General features: G+C 39.9%; 1 protein-coding gene across 5 annotated transcripts in view; it reads left to right on the top strand.

Moving 5' to 3' along the window:
• Unc13c (unc-13 homolog C) overlaps window positions 1-17,205 on the top strand; it is a 449,289-nt gene that overhangs the window by 229,960 nt on the left and 202,124 nt on the right. For all 5 annotated transcript variants that reach the window (XM_005073734.3, XM_040739669.1, XM_040739671.1 and 2 more), the window contains exons 11-13: window positions 10,684-10,853; window positions 13,617-13,732; window positions 15,641-15,804. In XM_005073734.3, coding sequence (XP_005073791.1) covers window positions 10,684-10,853; window positions 13,617-13,732; window positions 15,641-15,804 — 450 coding nt within the window. The remainder of the gene's footprint in view (window positions 1-10,683; window positions 10,854-13,616; window positions 13,733-15,640; window positions 15,805-17,205) is intronic.

Raw genomic sequence — 17,205 nt, 5'->3', positions numbered from 1 at the left:
TGGAGATTTACACGGCCATAAATAAGAACGAAATTTGCAGGACAATGAGTGAATCTGGAAATTACTAGATTAAATGAGCACACGCAAACAAAGAAAGATAAGTAAGTCATGTTCTCTGTGATAAGAGGTCCTAGCTTTAAACTTTTATGTGTATGCACCTACGTAGACATGAGTATTGGTGTAGACTATGGAAGGAGAAGAGAGGGGAATAATAGAATACACATGACACATAAGTAGAAAGGGAAATGCTTGCATCAGGCATGTATAAATGTGGATGGGATAAGGGAGAGGGCTGGGGCAGATAAACACAATATTACAGTCATAGTGGTAAGATTTCTTGTTTTAATTTTCATCAGCTTCTATACCAGCATTTTATACAATGAATTAACAGTTTCCAAAATTTGATGAAACTAAAGCATGAAATTTTGGGGACTATTCTCTCTAATTCTTGCAATTAAATGTTCCTGTTAAGTTAGAGTGGGAGAATGGCATAGTGGCTCATTCCTAAAATTGTACACTGAAAAGAAGCTGAGGCAGGATTCCAAGGTGGAGACCAGTCAGGGTTGCAAAATGAGACCCTGACAAAAAGAAAAGAAACAGGCAAAGTGTTTCATTGCATTGCCACTGAATTCTGAACTTATGAGTTTATCTTTCCAATATTCGAAAGAATGACAGCAAGCCTCAAATTTACAAAAACTCACTGAAAGGAAGTATTGAAGTCAAGCCTCCCATCCTATTTCCAATTAGTGGGTCAGAGTTCGGGGAATTGGGCTGTAAATTGAGAATGTAATTACTTGTTGAAAAGCAGCCTCAGAATAGCTCTTACAGCAATTCTTGTCTGGAGAATTTCTGTCCCTGCCCTCCTGTCCATCTCGAGTTGAAGTGTGATTGCTTACAATATCTAGAAGATATTTTACAGTGCAATTGCTATAGCAGAAAATGATGAAAAATAAACTAAGAGCCTCCAGTAATCCTTCTAACTATGTATTCAGGTAAGCACCGAACTGATTTTGGTGTAGACATAGAGAGAGATACATTGGTTCATTTCTGTGTAATCTACCTCCCATCAATGTGTCTTCTACTGGGTCCTGATATGAGACTAGCTAAACTGTTAGAGTCTTGTTTGGTGAACCAAAAGATATAGCTAGGGATTCTGCACGTCTTCCGGAAGCGTAATTTTTAATGGAGACCTTACTAGTTACTGCCTCTTCCCTGAAACAGAGTTGCTGAGTGGTACAGGGGTGGTAGGAGGGCGAGTTCTGCCTCATCTGCCAGTGAAGTTTCTATTTAAACATCTGCTTACAAATGCCATTCACAGTCAGGGATCAAGGGGTAGACTGAGCAGGAGTACAGCCACTGAAGAATCAGGCTCTAGTAATGTCATGGCATCTCTTAAGTAGAGAAGGCCATCTCACAATGGGATAACCTCTACTAATGTGGGTTAAAAGGCATTTTTTCTTTTGAGTGTAGTCATGAAAGATACATATTTGGATGTTACATAGAAAACTAATTCCAAAATACGTTCAAAGGTGCTATTTGAAAAATAGTAATAAATAATTTTAAAGAAATTAGTCATTTTTGATAGCTACAGAAACACAATTGTCCCAATAGTGATTAGCTGCAAGGTATTATAGTACCTATGAATTAAAACAAAAAAAAACCCCACACATATAGTAATCCTGCTGTCCTGGCTAGTTTTATGTCAGTTTGACACACATTCCAGTCATCTGAAAGGAGGGAACCTTAAGTGAGAAAATGCCTCCATGAGATCCAACTGTAGGAGTTTTTCTTAGTCAGTTATTGATGGATGAGTTATTGTGGGTGATGCCATTCTTCAGCCAGTAGTCCTGGGTTATATAAGAAAGCAGGCTGAGCAAGCCATGATGAACAAGCCAGAAAGTAGTACCCTTCCAAGGTCTCTGCATCAGCTCCTGCCTCCAGGACCCTGCCCTGTTTGAGTTCCTGTCCTGACTTTCTTCAATGATGGACTACAACACAGAGTATAAGCCCAAAGAATGCAACTTGCTTTTTGGTTGTGGTATTTCATCAAAGCAATAGACCTCAACACCTGTCAAGAAAATAGATGTCTGGGTTGTATGTATGGGGATGGTGTGTGTGTGTGTGTGTGTGTGTGTGTGTGTGTGTGTGTGTGTGTGTGTGTTGGAGATGGTTGTGTGTGTGGTATGTGTGTGCATGTGTGGTGTGTGCATGCGGTATTTGTGGGGGGTGGAGGGGTTGGTGGAGGGGTGCGAGTGGTGTGGAGAGGTAGTGTGTGTGTGTCTGTGCGTGTGTGTATGCATGTGTGTGTATGTGGTGTGGGGAGGTGAGAAGTTGGGGTTGGCTGTGTGTGTGGTATGTATATAGTGGGGGTATACAATGTATGAGGGTGGATGGTGCAGGCAATGTGTGGGGGTCAGTGACTATGGTGGTGGTGGGTGGTTATGGTGGTATGTGGTGTATGTGGGGAGTGTGGAGGGTTGGTGGGGAGTGGGGTGGTGTAAGTCGTGTGGGGAGGAAGTATGAGGGGAGGTGGGAGTGACTATGTGTGTGTGGTGTGTGTATAGTGTGTGTGTGTGTATGGTGTGTGTGTGTATAGTGGGAGGGTGGGAGGTGGTAGTGATGGTAGTGGTGATGGTGGTGGTGGTGGTGGTACGTGTGTGTGTGTGTGTGGTGTGTGTGTGTGTGTGTGTGTGTGTGTGTAAGTTGACAAGGCATGAAATGCATTACACCCTCAGGAACAACACCAGCCATCCTTTAACAATGGAAACATGAAACATGAAAAGCTGGAAATTTACCTCGATCTTTAGGCAGGGAATTCTTTTTAACTAAAGGAAAACTACAGAGCAAATCTCTTGGTTGTAGCTTTACTTGGCTTACTTTTAATAAAAAAAATTTGCAACAAAATATCTTATTTTCTCTGGCTAAAAAGAGCCAAATCCATAAACTGAAAACTAGGCCAGAAGTTCTGGCTAGCTGCTTCACCAGATTGTAAATGGTTGCAAAGGTTCAGGGCTATTGAACTCTCACTCCCCTCTGCTCTGTGTGGAAGGTGCTCTTCTCTTCTACGTGATATTTTTATTGTTTTAACATTATTTTCATTATGTATCCTTATTTCTCATTAAAGCAACTTTGAGAGTCAAACCAATGAAGCAGAATATAATTAACTAGAGAACTCCACAGACTACACCAAACTTAAGAAACATAAACAGTTTAATGATTATCTTAAACCGTTTAAAATATTAGTAAACAAACCAGTCTTCTAGGTTTTTGTATTGTTAATATTTTGATACTTTATTCAATTAGAATTTCTTATTTAATCCTGAGTGGGGAGTGTACTGACTAATGGTGCCTTCGATGTTTTCCAAAACTAGAATCAGGCTTGGTTTTTCACATCGAGCTTCCATGATGGCTTAATCAAAAAGAAAGTTATGCAGCTGAGGTGTAGCTCAGCTGGCAGAGAGCTCTTCTGGCATCCACAAAGCCCTGGGTTCATTTGCAGCATGAACTGCATAAGCTGGGTGGCCTTGATCACACCCTTTGCCTCAGCACTGAGGAGAGGCCATGGGGGAAGAAGTCCCTACTCAGATGCCTGTAAGACCAGGGACTGACCTATAGTAGCCATGCTTCTGCTTTTGAACGTTTGAGTCTATTACGTCTATAAACAAGCAAAAATGAACGAATAAATAGGGGGTAAGAGAAGAAGAGCAAATAGACAGCACAGCCTCAGAGTACTCAAAGCTCCCAGCAGGATGACCGCAGCAGCCTGAGGGAGCAAACGAAAGGCTGTATTCTCACATCAGGGTTTAGGAATATATTACAGAAAATCAGCTTGGGAAGCAGCCCACTGGAGTTCCAATCTAGCGTCCCAAGGTGGAGCAGAGGGTCCCCTCGGGTGAGACTTAAGAGCAAAGAGCAGCAGATAGAGATGGCATCATTAAATTGGGGACCATATTCATCTGGCGGAAAAGCCTGAGTAATCTTTGAAATAGTCATGCTGGAGTTCCAAGTTCAGAGCTCCCAACTTCTCCTTCCCTAGGCAGGCATTTTCATACCGTGGGAGGAACACAGTAACCTCTGTTAGAAATGGCTCACCTTCAGCTGCACTTAAAGCTGTAATGGTTTTACTCTTGAGCTGTTTTACTGTTTTTTCTCCTCCATTACAGAGCCATAGAGCCAACCCAACCCATGACAGGGTCTTTGAAGGATATTTGACATGAACATACTTGGGTCTGAAGTAGGGGTGGGGACAGCTCCTCCCACAGCCAGCTTTTCATTGAGCTAGAATAGCACAGGAAAATTTATCAGCATGATGTATGTTACAATAGTAAATTTAAAGCTAGCCTGGGATACATGAAAACCTCTGTTTAAAAGCTGTGTGTTTATTTGAACAAGAATTCTAGATATATCCCCTATTGGAATAATACAGAAATTTGATTGACCCATCCCAGTTTGTCTCATAAGCTGTTTTCAGGACTTTGTGAGGTTAGTTCGTACTTACGACCCAGGAATGAAATTAGGAAGTAGAAGAGGCAACCACAGAGGAGTGCTCTTCATAGGTCAACTGTAAAGGTATCTCAGACATCTCTCCACAGTTGCAGGGTAGGAGACAGGGGCACAAAATGAGAAAAATTAGCAAAGGAAGGCATTGATTGTATCAGCAAACAAAAGCCCCTGTTCACCCATCTGAGAATTCAGTGTTCATATTCAACTCACCCACTCCCAGGCTTACTGAGTGACATGGATGCACCCACTCTCTTGTCCAAGACCCCGTGTGTTTATTTCCAAGTCTAGTCTTGGGTGACCCTTTTGTCCTTTCCATAAGCATCTATTCAGATTCTTTGTTCATCTTATGACCTATATTAAGCATACTCGTCTTCCTCCCACACTGTTAGTATCTGTAGAGAAAGAAGAAAGGAAGCAATTCAAACCTCACTAAGTAAAAAGGAATATTGAGAATAATCACTCTTGCTGGTTCACAACAAGTAAAGAATTCTGGGGAACAAATATGTGTGCCTTCTCCATCATATATCTGAAGAGGTTTCCTTGTCAATCAATTCAGCAGCTTTGGCATTTCTGGGTGACGTCATTCATCTATTTACTCCCAGATCATGGGGTATACCATACATCTCTTTAGACTATTTAGACCATTGGACAGCACTGTACTGCATCGAGTGCAGCAAAATAAACGGGGTCCTCCTAGGAAGCAGGTGTGTGTTCTTCCTGTTGCTGTGAGTTCATCGACTCAAGATTGTTTTAAGTGCACCCCAAAGCCAGACTAACCAGAGGTATATTTGACAGTTCTATTTCCTGGAAATTTTACCAGGCTTCTAGGAAATGGGCTCCAAAATGATTTTATGAGTAAGTAACTACATAAGCCTAAAAATTGTACCTCTTAGCTATTGAATCCACTGTCTTAATTCCTCTCCCTCTACCAAATGCTCAGCAGCCTCAGGGGAAGAAAGAGAATGTATCACCTTTAATCTAATCTTTGCAACTAACCACTCCATCACTGTCAGTGGGAGACTTAGGGAACAGGGAAGATGCTAAAAGCATCCTGGGGCAGCACTTGGTCTCTAAAGTTGAACTTAGAAGCATCTGTTTTTACACACACACACACACACACACACACACACACACACACACACAAGGATAACTGAGCAACTGGCTTTCTTCAGTCTTGCACTGTTCCATATTACAGTGTTCTCAACCAACTTATGGGGGTGGGGAGGCATGCAGACAGACAGAGCCTGTGTTAGCCTAGCCCTTGTACCTCTACCTACAGTTTAGCCGTCAATCTATTAGCTGGGTGGTGGTGGCACAGGCCTTTAATCTCAGCACTTGGGAAGCAGAGGCAGGCAGATTTCTCTGAGTATGAGGCTAGCCTGGTCTACTGAGCAAGTTCCAGGACAGGCTCCAAAGCTACACAGAGAAACCCTGTATTGTGGAATATCATTTTAAGGTATGTTACAATTGTTTATGCTGTGGAATATTTGTTTAATAATGTAAAGATGTGTTGCTTTGTTTATGTTGCATTTGTTTAACTCTGTGAAGCTGTGGTTCCTTACCTTTCTTAAACACCCAATGTTCTAATTGAGAGCTGAATGGCCAATAGTGAGGCAGGAGAAAGGCAGAGCTGGCAGAGAGAATAAACAGAAATCTGGGAAGAGAGGAAGGAGCAAATTAGAACAAGGAGAGGAGGACATCAGGGGCCAGCCACCTAGCTACACAACCTGAAACAGTTATAAGAGTGAAAGTAAGATATGCAGAAGTAAGAGAAAGACAAAAGCTCAGAGGGAAATGTAGACAGGTTAACTTTAAGTTAAGAAAATCTGGAGAGAAACAAGCCAAGCTAAGGCTGGGCATTCATAAGCAAGAATAATCTCCTTGTGTGGTTTATTTGAGAGCTGGGTGGCAGGCCCCTCAAAAGAGAACAGAGTAAGAGTAAATAGTAAGCAAACAACAACAACAACAACCCTGTCTTGGAAAAAAAAGTGAAATGATTTTAAAATACATATAAATTTTAAATTATTTCAAATATGTCTCAGTTGGTAGACTGTATACACCATTGATACACCAAGCCCAGTTGGGCCAGCTGTTATGTTCCAGTGCTTCCAAATGCCCTGGCTTCCTGTCTTGTGGTGATTAAAACCTTCAAACCCTGCCCTGTCATCTCCTGTGTGAAGTTAAGTATGCATTTTAGGTTATTGCCTGTAACCCCTTTACGCTTCAAAATCACCACTGTGCAATGGACATGAGTCATGAAACAGGATATAAAGTTAATTGTTTCTCTGGTGCTAATTCTTTCACTGATTTGTATATGTGGTTATGGTACATAATAATATAATTGACAGTGAAAATCCATGATTTCAGCTATTCTAACTGCATGCTTTCTCTCATGTGTAGTTTCTAGATCCTGTATGGGTACATAGATGTTTATAGGACAGTGAAAGTATTTAGGGGAACGAGTGGGAGGGACAGAGGACAAAGGGGGAAGTAGCAGGAGGCAATGAGAGGGCAATGTGCTCAACATACACGATGTGTACTTGCATGAAAATGGCCGTATATTGCACAGTATAATAACATAATAAGTAGCAATCAGAGACCAGTCATATAATGTTAAAAGTGTTTAGTTTTAAAAAAACCTGAAGGATAGGCCCAGAACGCTTAAGTATGAAAAGAAAGGTTCAGGTCAGTGCAAAAAAATGATAAAAATGAAATCGATCTCAGAAAAGAAAATGTATAATACCGACCAATAAGACTCATGCAGACAGAGACTTTGGTCTCCATGTTCCCTTTTTACTATGTAAACATTTGCCTATGGATATCAAACGCATTAACATCTTAGCAAATTTTAATATGGATTTTGAAGAAAGAACTAGATTTTGTGATCCTGATACCAGACAGGAGGCAGCTTTGCTGTCGCTCAGTGTCTCTGCACTGTCCTCCTTGGCTGACACAGAGCTTTGTTACCTGTCATCAACACAGTAAAGTGGATTCATTTTCCTTTCCCATTATCTCTACCACAGTTTACTAATATAATATCTCTCAAATCTGTATTCTTATGTACACATTTCTGAGAATGATAGAAAGTTATGTTTACTTAAGGTATTCTAGAGGGATTTCACCTTGGTAAAACTTCATATACCTATGAAGTGAATATTGAAAACAGTTGCTGGAGATTTTCAAATACACATTTTTAAACAAACAGGTTCTAAATTAAAAATAAATTAGGAAGTCATATTTAATAATAACCAATATAAATCAAACTCTGTCTAGAACTGGTAATAATTACAAAATATTTTCTTAGTATCTTTGTAAATACATCCTAACACATGTGTGCTATCACCTCCAGTTTGTAGATAAAAGATTCACAGAATTTGAACCAAAAAGGAAGTAGTTAGTTCTCAACCCTCTTAAAAACAACAAACCATTTTCATGTGCAATTATCCATTGTGCACCTAACTTAACACATAGTTTAATCTACATATTGATATATATGTGTCAAAATAAGTAAAATGTTACAGTTGTGATATAAGAACAAATAAGAAGGCTATTACATATTTTAGAAAGTGGAGTCTCTGATATCACCACTCCTCAATCCATACTCCTGAAACATGTCTTCCCAGCATGTTAGTAGACTTAACAAGAATGTGGTAATTCAAATGCAAACAGACACAAATTCCTTGATTCAAATATTTGACAGATGGTTTGTTTGGGGGTTTTATTTGCCTTCTTTCTTCCTTCCTTCCTTCCTTCCTTCCTTCCATCCTTTCTTTTTATTTTTCCTTTATGTGTATGAGTGTATGCCAGCATGTGGACCATGTGAGTGAAATGTCCACAGAGGACAGAAAAGGGGCTCACAATCCCCAGAAGAGAACAACTGTTAGTTACCATACGGGAGCTGGCAATTGAACCTGAGCCGCCAGTGTTGTAAACTGCTGGGCCAGCCATCTCCCCAGCTCCTTGTTTTCTATTTGTTTGTTTGCTTGTTTTATGTCTTTAGACAGGGTCTTCCTAGATAGACTAAGTCACTGGCTTTGAATTCGTAATCCTGTTGCCTAGACTCTTCATGTGCTGCTGTTGTAGGTGTGTGCCTCTGTCTTAAATGCTGTTCAAGTGGGTGGTGTGATTTCTCAAAGTTTAAGAGAATTTTTCTTTAGTAAAGTTCTGAGCAGCAGCTACAAAACACAAAGAAGCAAACAAAAGCCAAAACAAAACAACAACAACAAAAACCCAAAAACCCTCTCCTTAGATTAGCAGCTAAGCTACAACTTGCTATCTAAGAAATTGCATAATAAAATATGCAAAAGACAATATTTTTATACAAAACTGAGCTGAGCTAATTGCCAATGAATCATTTTAATTCATGCACACAGTCCTGTCCACGATGGATATCTTAATCTCTGACCTAGAAGACTACTCATGCCTCAAAGTTTATAAGAATACCACTGTCCCAGTTATTACTGTAGCATTCTGATGTGAAACCTCCTACATGGAGTCAGTACCTTGAGCTGCAGCTTGCACACAGGCATGTCAGACCCCAGACATTGCTCTTATTTGCACTGTCTCCTTTTGTCTCCAAGTCTGATGGGAAGCACGTGACACTGTCAGGAATTGTAAAATAAATGTTGCCCTTAGAGCTCATTTTGTAGCCTAGTAGAGACATGGATGCCTTCCTAAATTAAGTGGATGTTCAATGCATTAGATAAAATATGGAAACAGAAAAGTAGATGAATTATATTGAAATATAGTTTTAGTATGGTATAAAGTGAAGTAATAATTTGCTTCCTTACACTTTGAATGTTGTATATAAAATTGTCACTTTATTAGTGACAAAATAGTGCTGTGATTTGTTGCCTATATATAAAGTTGGAGAGGGAGAAAATTGAAATAACTTTGTTTTGTTTTCAAATGCAAGTTCATGGATGATCAGGACTTGCCCATAAACCTCAGGTTAATGATATCTATACTAGAGGTGATGGATGCTGAGAGTCAGGGAGGACAGGTTCCTGTGATGCTATTTATCACCTTTAGGAAAAATGATGCACAGCAGGTGACTAGCTGCTTCTCAAAGAATGGCTAGCCAGAGACAGAGAAGCATGGGAGGGTTCACAAAACACAGTCAGGAAAGACCCAGTAGCACAGCTTTGGGTAATATTGGGTAGCTTTTGCAACAAAAGTAATGGAGAGTGTAAATCAGTTACCTACAGGCTGTTCTCAAGCCAGAGGGATTTTCTTCTCGTCAAATTTGATTTCACAGTACCTCCTGTATAGTGTATGCTATGTATGTTGTGTGTTCTGTGTATATACTGGATAAACTGGGTGCTATGGTTTGGTTAGGACATATGTCACAGAAGGCACATTTGTGCCAGTGACTCTATTGAGAATCAGTTAAATCATGGGAACAGTAATGTCTCCAGACTGTTAGTCAGCTGGTAGCTGAAGGGACTGTCATTAATAGAACTCAGGGCCTGGCTGGAAGACTACCCAATGTAGTCAAGCATTTAGAAATTAGATCTTGCCCCTCATCTTCTCCTCTTCTTTCTAAATTCTCTCTGCCTCTGCTTCCTAGATACTCTTAACTGAGTACCTGTTCCACATCCTCCATAGAAAACTGGTCAGCTTCGCCTCAGGCCCAAAGCAATGGGGCCCACCATGGACTGGGGAAGCAAGCAGTAAAAGCTTATCATTCCTCCTTGTAATTTATCTAAGGCTTTTCGTCACGGAGAACAGAACCTTACACACTGAAATGATCAACTTGTCAAGTACTTACCTATAACTGTGCCATTGTTTTATACTCTGACTGTCCATGGGAATGAAATCAAGTTATTGTTCAGATGAGGAAATTCTAGGGCATGGGTATGTTGTTTAAGAAAATGTTGCAAATTTAAAAAGTGGAAATACTTAAACCAAGATCTTTACTGCACGTCTGACTCTGCTGTCTCAGCTACAGTCAGTAGACTAGAAGGGGAGTTTTGCCTGTTTAGACAGTCACACTTTTCTCCTAACTACCTGCATTGGGTGCCTGCAACACCCACGGCTGGAAGGTGTCATGCGGAATCCTCATTTATATTTCAATGGATATCTCTTTATACGTTGATCAGGCTTACAGTTAGCCTCTAACACTATGTGCCCTTCATAGCAGCAATTAGCGGTCACTGACCTGTGCACGTTTGTTTTCAGTGAGTGTCATAACTCAACAGATCGAATCAAGGTCCGAGTATGGGATGAAGATGATGATATTAAGTCCAGAGTGAAACAGCACTTCAAGAAGGAGTCGGATGATTTTCTGGGCCAGACGATTGTGGAAGTCAGGACTCTAAGTGGAGAGATGGATGTCTGGTATAACTTAGGTGATTATTTTTATACCTACTTGAAAATGAGTTAAAATTCAAGAGTCTCTGTGACATGAATCATATTCACCTACAGTTAAAAATTGAATGCCTTTGTAGATCATTCTGTTGACCTCTTAGGTGGGTTAGTTTCACTAGCAATGAAGGTTAATTATCAACTAAAATTTGAATTACATTTTGAAAGACATTGTTAAAACTAAGATGAAAATTAAAAACTCAAATAATTGCATGTCTTTCAGAGAAAAGTTATGATTTTAGATTCATAATATATATAGCTTCAAAGACATTTGTCTAATGTTTGGGGAATCTGTGACTGCTCTTTGATTTATTCTACTCAATAGAACATAAAATCACGAGGGATCTTTACTGATGACTTAATAATAGTATGAATTTATAGTTACCTTAGTTTCCATAAAAGATGTGGTCCAAAGATTTCTTAATGAGTGCCTAGGATTTGGTAAATTAAATTTTTGAGGACTGGCTCCAAAGAAGTACACTTAGATTCACAATGCACTTTACCAGCTTATAGAATGTTGGCTTTAAAACAGAAACAAAACCTACAAACTTTTAGTAATATAGTGGTTGTCAAAATAAAGAAAATCTCATTGAGTTAATAAAACTCTAAGTTATATAACAACTTAGAGAAACAGGAAATTTAACTTAATCTAAACACAAATGATTCAGCTATACTGGGAGCTCCTTACCAAAAATAGTTGAGGAATCTTAATTAAAGCACATTGGTACTTCTCATTATTGGAGTCTAAACTTGAAACTAAGTTAAAACTCCCACATCTTGTTTAAATTATTAAGTAACTTTACATATGAATCCAAGATGTTAAAGGACGAAAATTTCAGCTCCTTGTATGTTGACAGTAAAGGGACTCCCAGACAGGTCTGCTGGGCCAAAATTGTAATTCTGTTTCCCAGAAGTCACAGTTAGAAGGATCACCAGACCAAGGCTTGCCTGGTCAATTTCACAAGGACCTGTCTCAAATTAAAAAGGGAGGAATTGGCTAGAGATAGAGCTCTTCCCTTGCAAAGTATGAGACTCCAAGATTAATCCCTGGTACTAAACAAAGGAAGGTTTGGTGTCCTAGCAAGTGGGCAAACCCTGATGATTCTGTACTGCCAAAAAAGGAATTTTCACAACTCATTTCCTGCTAAACAGCAAAGATGAGAGAGTCAAGAGGCACCTCACACAGAGAAGGCAAGGTTCATATTCTTATGTGGCTAAAAACACCGATATGTTTAGAAAGGGGCCAATCGAAGTCTTCAACACAAGACTTCTATTATTTTATGTAGCTCCTACTATTATAAATGGCGACCTTCCCTCCATGCATTTCCTATATGAAATGGGTGTCAACTCACGTTCCCAAGTCATAGTCATACTCTAGGAATTTTGTGACTATAAGTTGCTCTCAAAGCTCTGATAGGTGTGCACTGTTCCTCCCAACTCAAATCTACTTATTGAATAAATAAATTGGTTATATTTTGATTCCATTAAAAATAATTAATACCACATTTACAAACAAACACAGGCTGTCGATAGACTATATGAAAACTGCTTTCATCTTCTTGTTAGCCAGAATTTGGTTCGTCTTTTGAAGTACAGAACAAACAAGAGGATGCTGAAGAGGCATTTTCAAATGAGACCGTTTCCTCGTGAAATTTTATGCTCCGATTATCTTGCTTGTAATTACCACATGATAAATTTAACTTTACTGTATAAGGGCAAGGGGCCCTTTGATCTTCTGTAGGAACTCTCTACAGGCAGTTTAACAATTACAGCAGCACAAGAGGCAAGAATTGTCTGGGGGGGAGGGTCATGGTCACCTCTGACATAGAAAAATGACCTGTTCCTAGGTAAGCTTCTCGTGTGTGTACATGCGTGTGTACATGCATGCGTGTGTGTGTGTGTGACTTATGTGTGTGCAGTGTGTGCAGATATGTGTGCATACATATGCTATGTACATGTGTGTATGCGTGTTTGTGTTTTATGTGCATGTTTGTATAAGTGCATACATGTTTGTATGTATGACTAATTTAGATTTCATCAATTAAACTTGCTTTTAAAGATCCACTGTTTTTATTTTATGTATATTAGTGTTATATATGCATGCATATATGTATACATATATACATGCATATCTTGTATATGCCTGGTACCCATGGAGGCAAGATGAAGGCAATGAATCTCCTGAAACCAGAGTTAAAGATGGTTGTAAGCTACTGTCATGTGGGCACTAGGATTAAACCCAGATCCTCTGCAAGAACAGCAAGTGCTCTTAACCAGTGAACCATCTCTCCAGCCCATAAACTTGTTTTTAAACAATTTTACACATGTGTGTAAAACATATGGACCACTTTCACCCACCAGCTTATCATCCCTATCAACATGCATTCCCACACAGGAATATCTCTTTAATATTCATGTCTATGTATTTTGTTTTGTGATCCACTGACATTAATAGGACCAGTCCATGTGCCCATGGGTTGGCTCTATCTTTTGCAACATGAGGGGTGGCTCTTCAGTAAATATAAAACTAAAGACAGTGGTTCCCCTCTCTCCCAGAGTCTCCCAATAACCAGTAGTTCAGATATGAAAGGTAGGGTCCCATGAGGCCCTCTCCCTTCTTGACAGATTGCTGATATGACCAGTCTTGGGTAGGTTGTGGTTGTGGTGAGTTAGTACACTGGGGAACTTGAATAAGAATTATGTTCTTGTTGAAATGACTGACCAAGGACATGTTTGCTTTTCCTCAGAGAAACGGACAGATAAGTCAGCTGTGTCTGGGGCCATTCGACTGAAAATCAGCGTGGAAATAAAGGGAGAGGAGAAGGTGGCACCATACCACATACAATACACTTGTTTACATGAGGTAATTAGTAAAACAAATTTCATTCAAAGTAAAAATTGGTGGGGAGAGGGTGCGTGCTTGTTATGAATCACAAAACAAACTATAAGTTTTGGAAAGTTGAGGAATTGGGTTTGTGGAGTTATCCCTGGAGTTCAGACTACCTGTGGTATCCAGGGCTGTGCTGCCTGAACCTGTGGTAGTCAGGGCTGTGCTGACTGAGCCTGTGGTAGCCAGGGCTGTGCTGACTGAACCTGTGGAAGCTGGTAGTGGGTTGAGGTACGAAAACCTGATAGAAAGCTGGCTCTTTAGTGGGATTTCAGGATGCGCACTTAAGGCAGGTGATATAGAGCCAACTCACCAAAGAACTGTCTGGTCATTAGGATGCTCTTAGGTGAAAATAATACTTTTCCAGATAGCCAAAAGGATGAGATGAAGCCCCATACTCTGTGAGTGAAGGAAAGAACACTTTCCCTAGAGGGGAAAGGTATCAGCAAGATGACTGTCCTGGTTCCTTTCCTGTCACTATGATGAAATGCCTGACAGAAAGCAATTTAGGAAAGAAAAGGTGTATTTGGGCTCACAGTTCCATGTTATAATCCATCACTGCTGGGAACTCAAGGAGGCAGGACTTGGAGCAGTGGCTTACATCCACAGTCAGGAGCAGAGCGAGAACAAACACCTGCTTCTGCTCAGCACCCTCTCTCCTCTGCGTTTCGACATAAGGCCAAAACTGGAAAGTGTTGTGGCTGACATTCAGAGGGGGCCTTCCCTCCTCAAGTCAGTCAGTTTAGACAGTCCCCCACAGACATGCCCAGATGCCTGCCTACATGGCCTGTACAGCCTCTCACTGACACTCTCTTCCTGGGTGCGATTCTACATTGTGTCAAAATGACACTAAGCTAACCACCACAAGGCCATTGCTTTTTTACACATCAATTTTCCTAAATATGTTTATGAAAATCTATACCTCTAAACACTTGACATGGTAAAGATTTGCATACCATTTTACCAAGCAAAGAATACGGAATGGTGTTTCAGCTGTTCACACAGTAGGCAGATACAGGATTTATGATTAATTCTTATGGTCAATGCACTGGCAGCATTATGTCAATAAACAGCTTTCTGTTTTCTGACTAATAAAAAGCAACAGTCACCACAGTCTTGGCCAAGATCTCTGGCCTTGAACACCCAGCAGAGAAGATGTGTGGTTTAGACTGTACTTTCTAGAGACTTTTCTTCTAGTTCAGGAAAATGAGGTGTTACTACCTGACCTCCATATATGGGATCCACACGATGTAAAGATAAAGCCTACTCTCACAAGCTATCTGCTGACTTCCATGTGTATTCTCTGCACATTGCCCTACTACCAAAGTTAAATTTAAAACGAGATAGAAAGCTCTATAAAAAGATTCTTCTAGGCTACAGCATCTATACTTGTTAGACACAAAAGAGGATTCAGTGGGATGGTTTCTTAAATTACAAAATTATTAAACATTTATTTTTAATCTCAACCCTTTTCCTGGCCATTGCTATTCTGTTTCTAAAGCCTTGTAGTATCATTATGTGATGGTCTTCTGTATGATCATGGCTAACATCCCATTATCCAACCAGAACACTGCAATTTACTCAGAGTCCACAAATGTAAAAATATATTATCTTATATAGAAACATGAACATGCTTGTTCCTTCTGGAAATGAATGGGTGTGTACAAACAAATGAATTATTGACTCTGCATACTCCCAGGCAGAAGAAAGGCAAATTTCCTATAATAAATTCAGTTTAATATAGTCTAAGATATTCCCATTGCATTCAGAAACTGGTGACATAGATGTGATAACAATGCAGGGATATTCTACAGAAAAGCACAATTAAATGTTCCTAGCCTATCCTGAGGAGTTCCTGAACAACTATAAACTGCTTGCTTTCAGAACCTGTTCCATTACTTGACTGAAGTGAAGTCTAACGGCCGTGTGAAAATACCAGAAGTCCAAGGCGATGAAGCCTGGAAGGTTTTCTTTGATGATGCTTCTCAAGAAATAGTGGATGAATTTGCCATGCGCTATGGGGTTGAATCCATTTATCAAGCTATGACGTAAGTACTGTGGATGCTGGAGTGATCACAAATCTTAGTTGAAATTCAGTAGAAAGAACAGGGAGCCTTCATCTTGATTCTCTACTTCTTTATAGTTTCTTGTTGACTAAGTGTGTATATGCATGTGCTTGCCATGGTGTGCCTATAGAAGTCAAAGGACAAATTCTAGGAGTCTGTTCTCTCATTGTTTGTGCTATGTTGGGTTCTGGGACTGAAACTCAGGCCGTCAAGTTTGTTGGAAAGCACTCTGATCTGACGGCCATTTTGCAAGCCCTCATCTCAACACTTCTAGCCCAAATGCAACTGATCAAAAAGAGAATTTCCTTACATTGCACATATGCTTCCAAGTGCAGCAGTAAGATAGTAAGTATCAGAGCATTCAGCATCACCATCCTCTCGCCTTTGCTCTCTTTTGGAAATGGGAATCCTTCACTAGATCATTAGCATGGAGGATTTAGAAATGCCCATCTGAGACCCATTGGTAAGACATTATATTGTGAGAGCAGGGCCAGTACCCTGTAAGGCGAACATCTTTTTGGTATCTGAGTAAAGTAAAGCCTTGGCATGCCCAAGGATCATACAAGTGCTAGTCTCTGAAGCACAAGGAGTCATTATAGCATCTTAGGTAAGGTACTAGGCTGATTCCTTCCTTCAATATGTGTATTATTACTGTTATAAATAAAGCAAAGATGTTTGTAGCACTGATAGACCCCACTGCTTCAGTGACTGGGGTAATGAGTGGGCTTACACAAACACCTAACAGGGTATCAGCTATGACTTGGAATTGGTCACTTATTCTCCATGGTGGATGTTTTCATACCTGGTTCATTTGTAAGTACATTCAATTTATCATCTATACACAATGTATACTAGTAAAGGATTTATAGGCATATGTTAAAATAAATGAATATATTAACAGCAACATATTCTCATGTGCAATGAATGGATAACACACCAGATAACCAATTAGTTCTATTCATAGAAATGATAGGCTTTGTCCTAGTTTAATTTCTCTTGCTGTGATAAAAATGCCCTGATAAAAAGCATCTTAGGAAAGAATGGGTTTAGTTTAGCTCACAAATTCAGATTACAGACCTACAAGTCAAGGCAACAAGAGCTTGAGATGACTGGCCACACCCACAGTTAAGAGCAAAGAGAAAATGAATGTATTCATACTTGCTTGTGCTTAGCTTAGCTTTTCACAGTTCAGGAGCCCCTGCCTAGGACATGGCCCCACTCACAGTAGACTGAGTCTTCTCATATCAGTTACATTAAGTAAGACAATGTAGCACACAGACCAACCCAATGTCTACATTCCTTCTCTGGGACTCTTTTGCAAGCAATTCTAGGTTGCTGGAAGTTAACAAACTAACCATCTATATAATTAACAGCAAATCAATG

The sequence above is a fragment of the Mesocricetus auratus genome, unplaced genomic scaffold (assembly GCF_017639785.1).
Source record: "Mesocricetus auratus isolate SY011 unplaced genomic scaffold, BCM_Maur_2.0 Super-Scaffold_100691, whole genome shotgun sequence".
Taxonomy (NCBI): Eukaryota; Metazoa; Chordata; class Mammalia; order Rodentia; family Cricetidae; genus Mesocricetus; species Mesocricetus auratus.
This window is presented reverse-complemented; position numbering and strand designations above follow the sequence as displayed.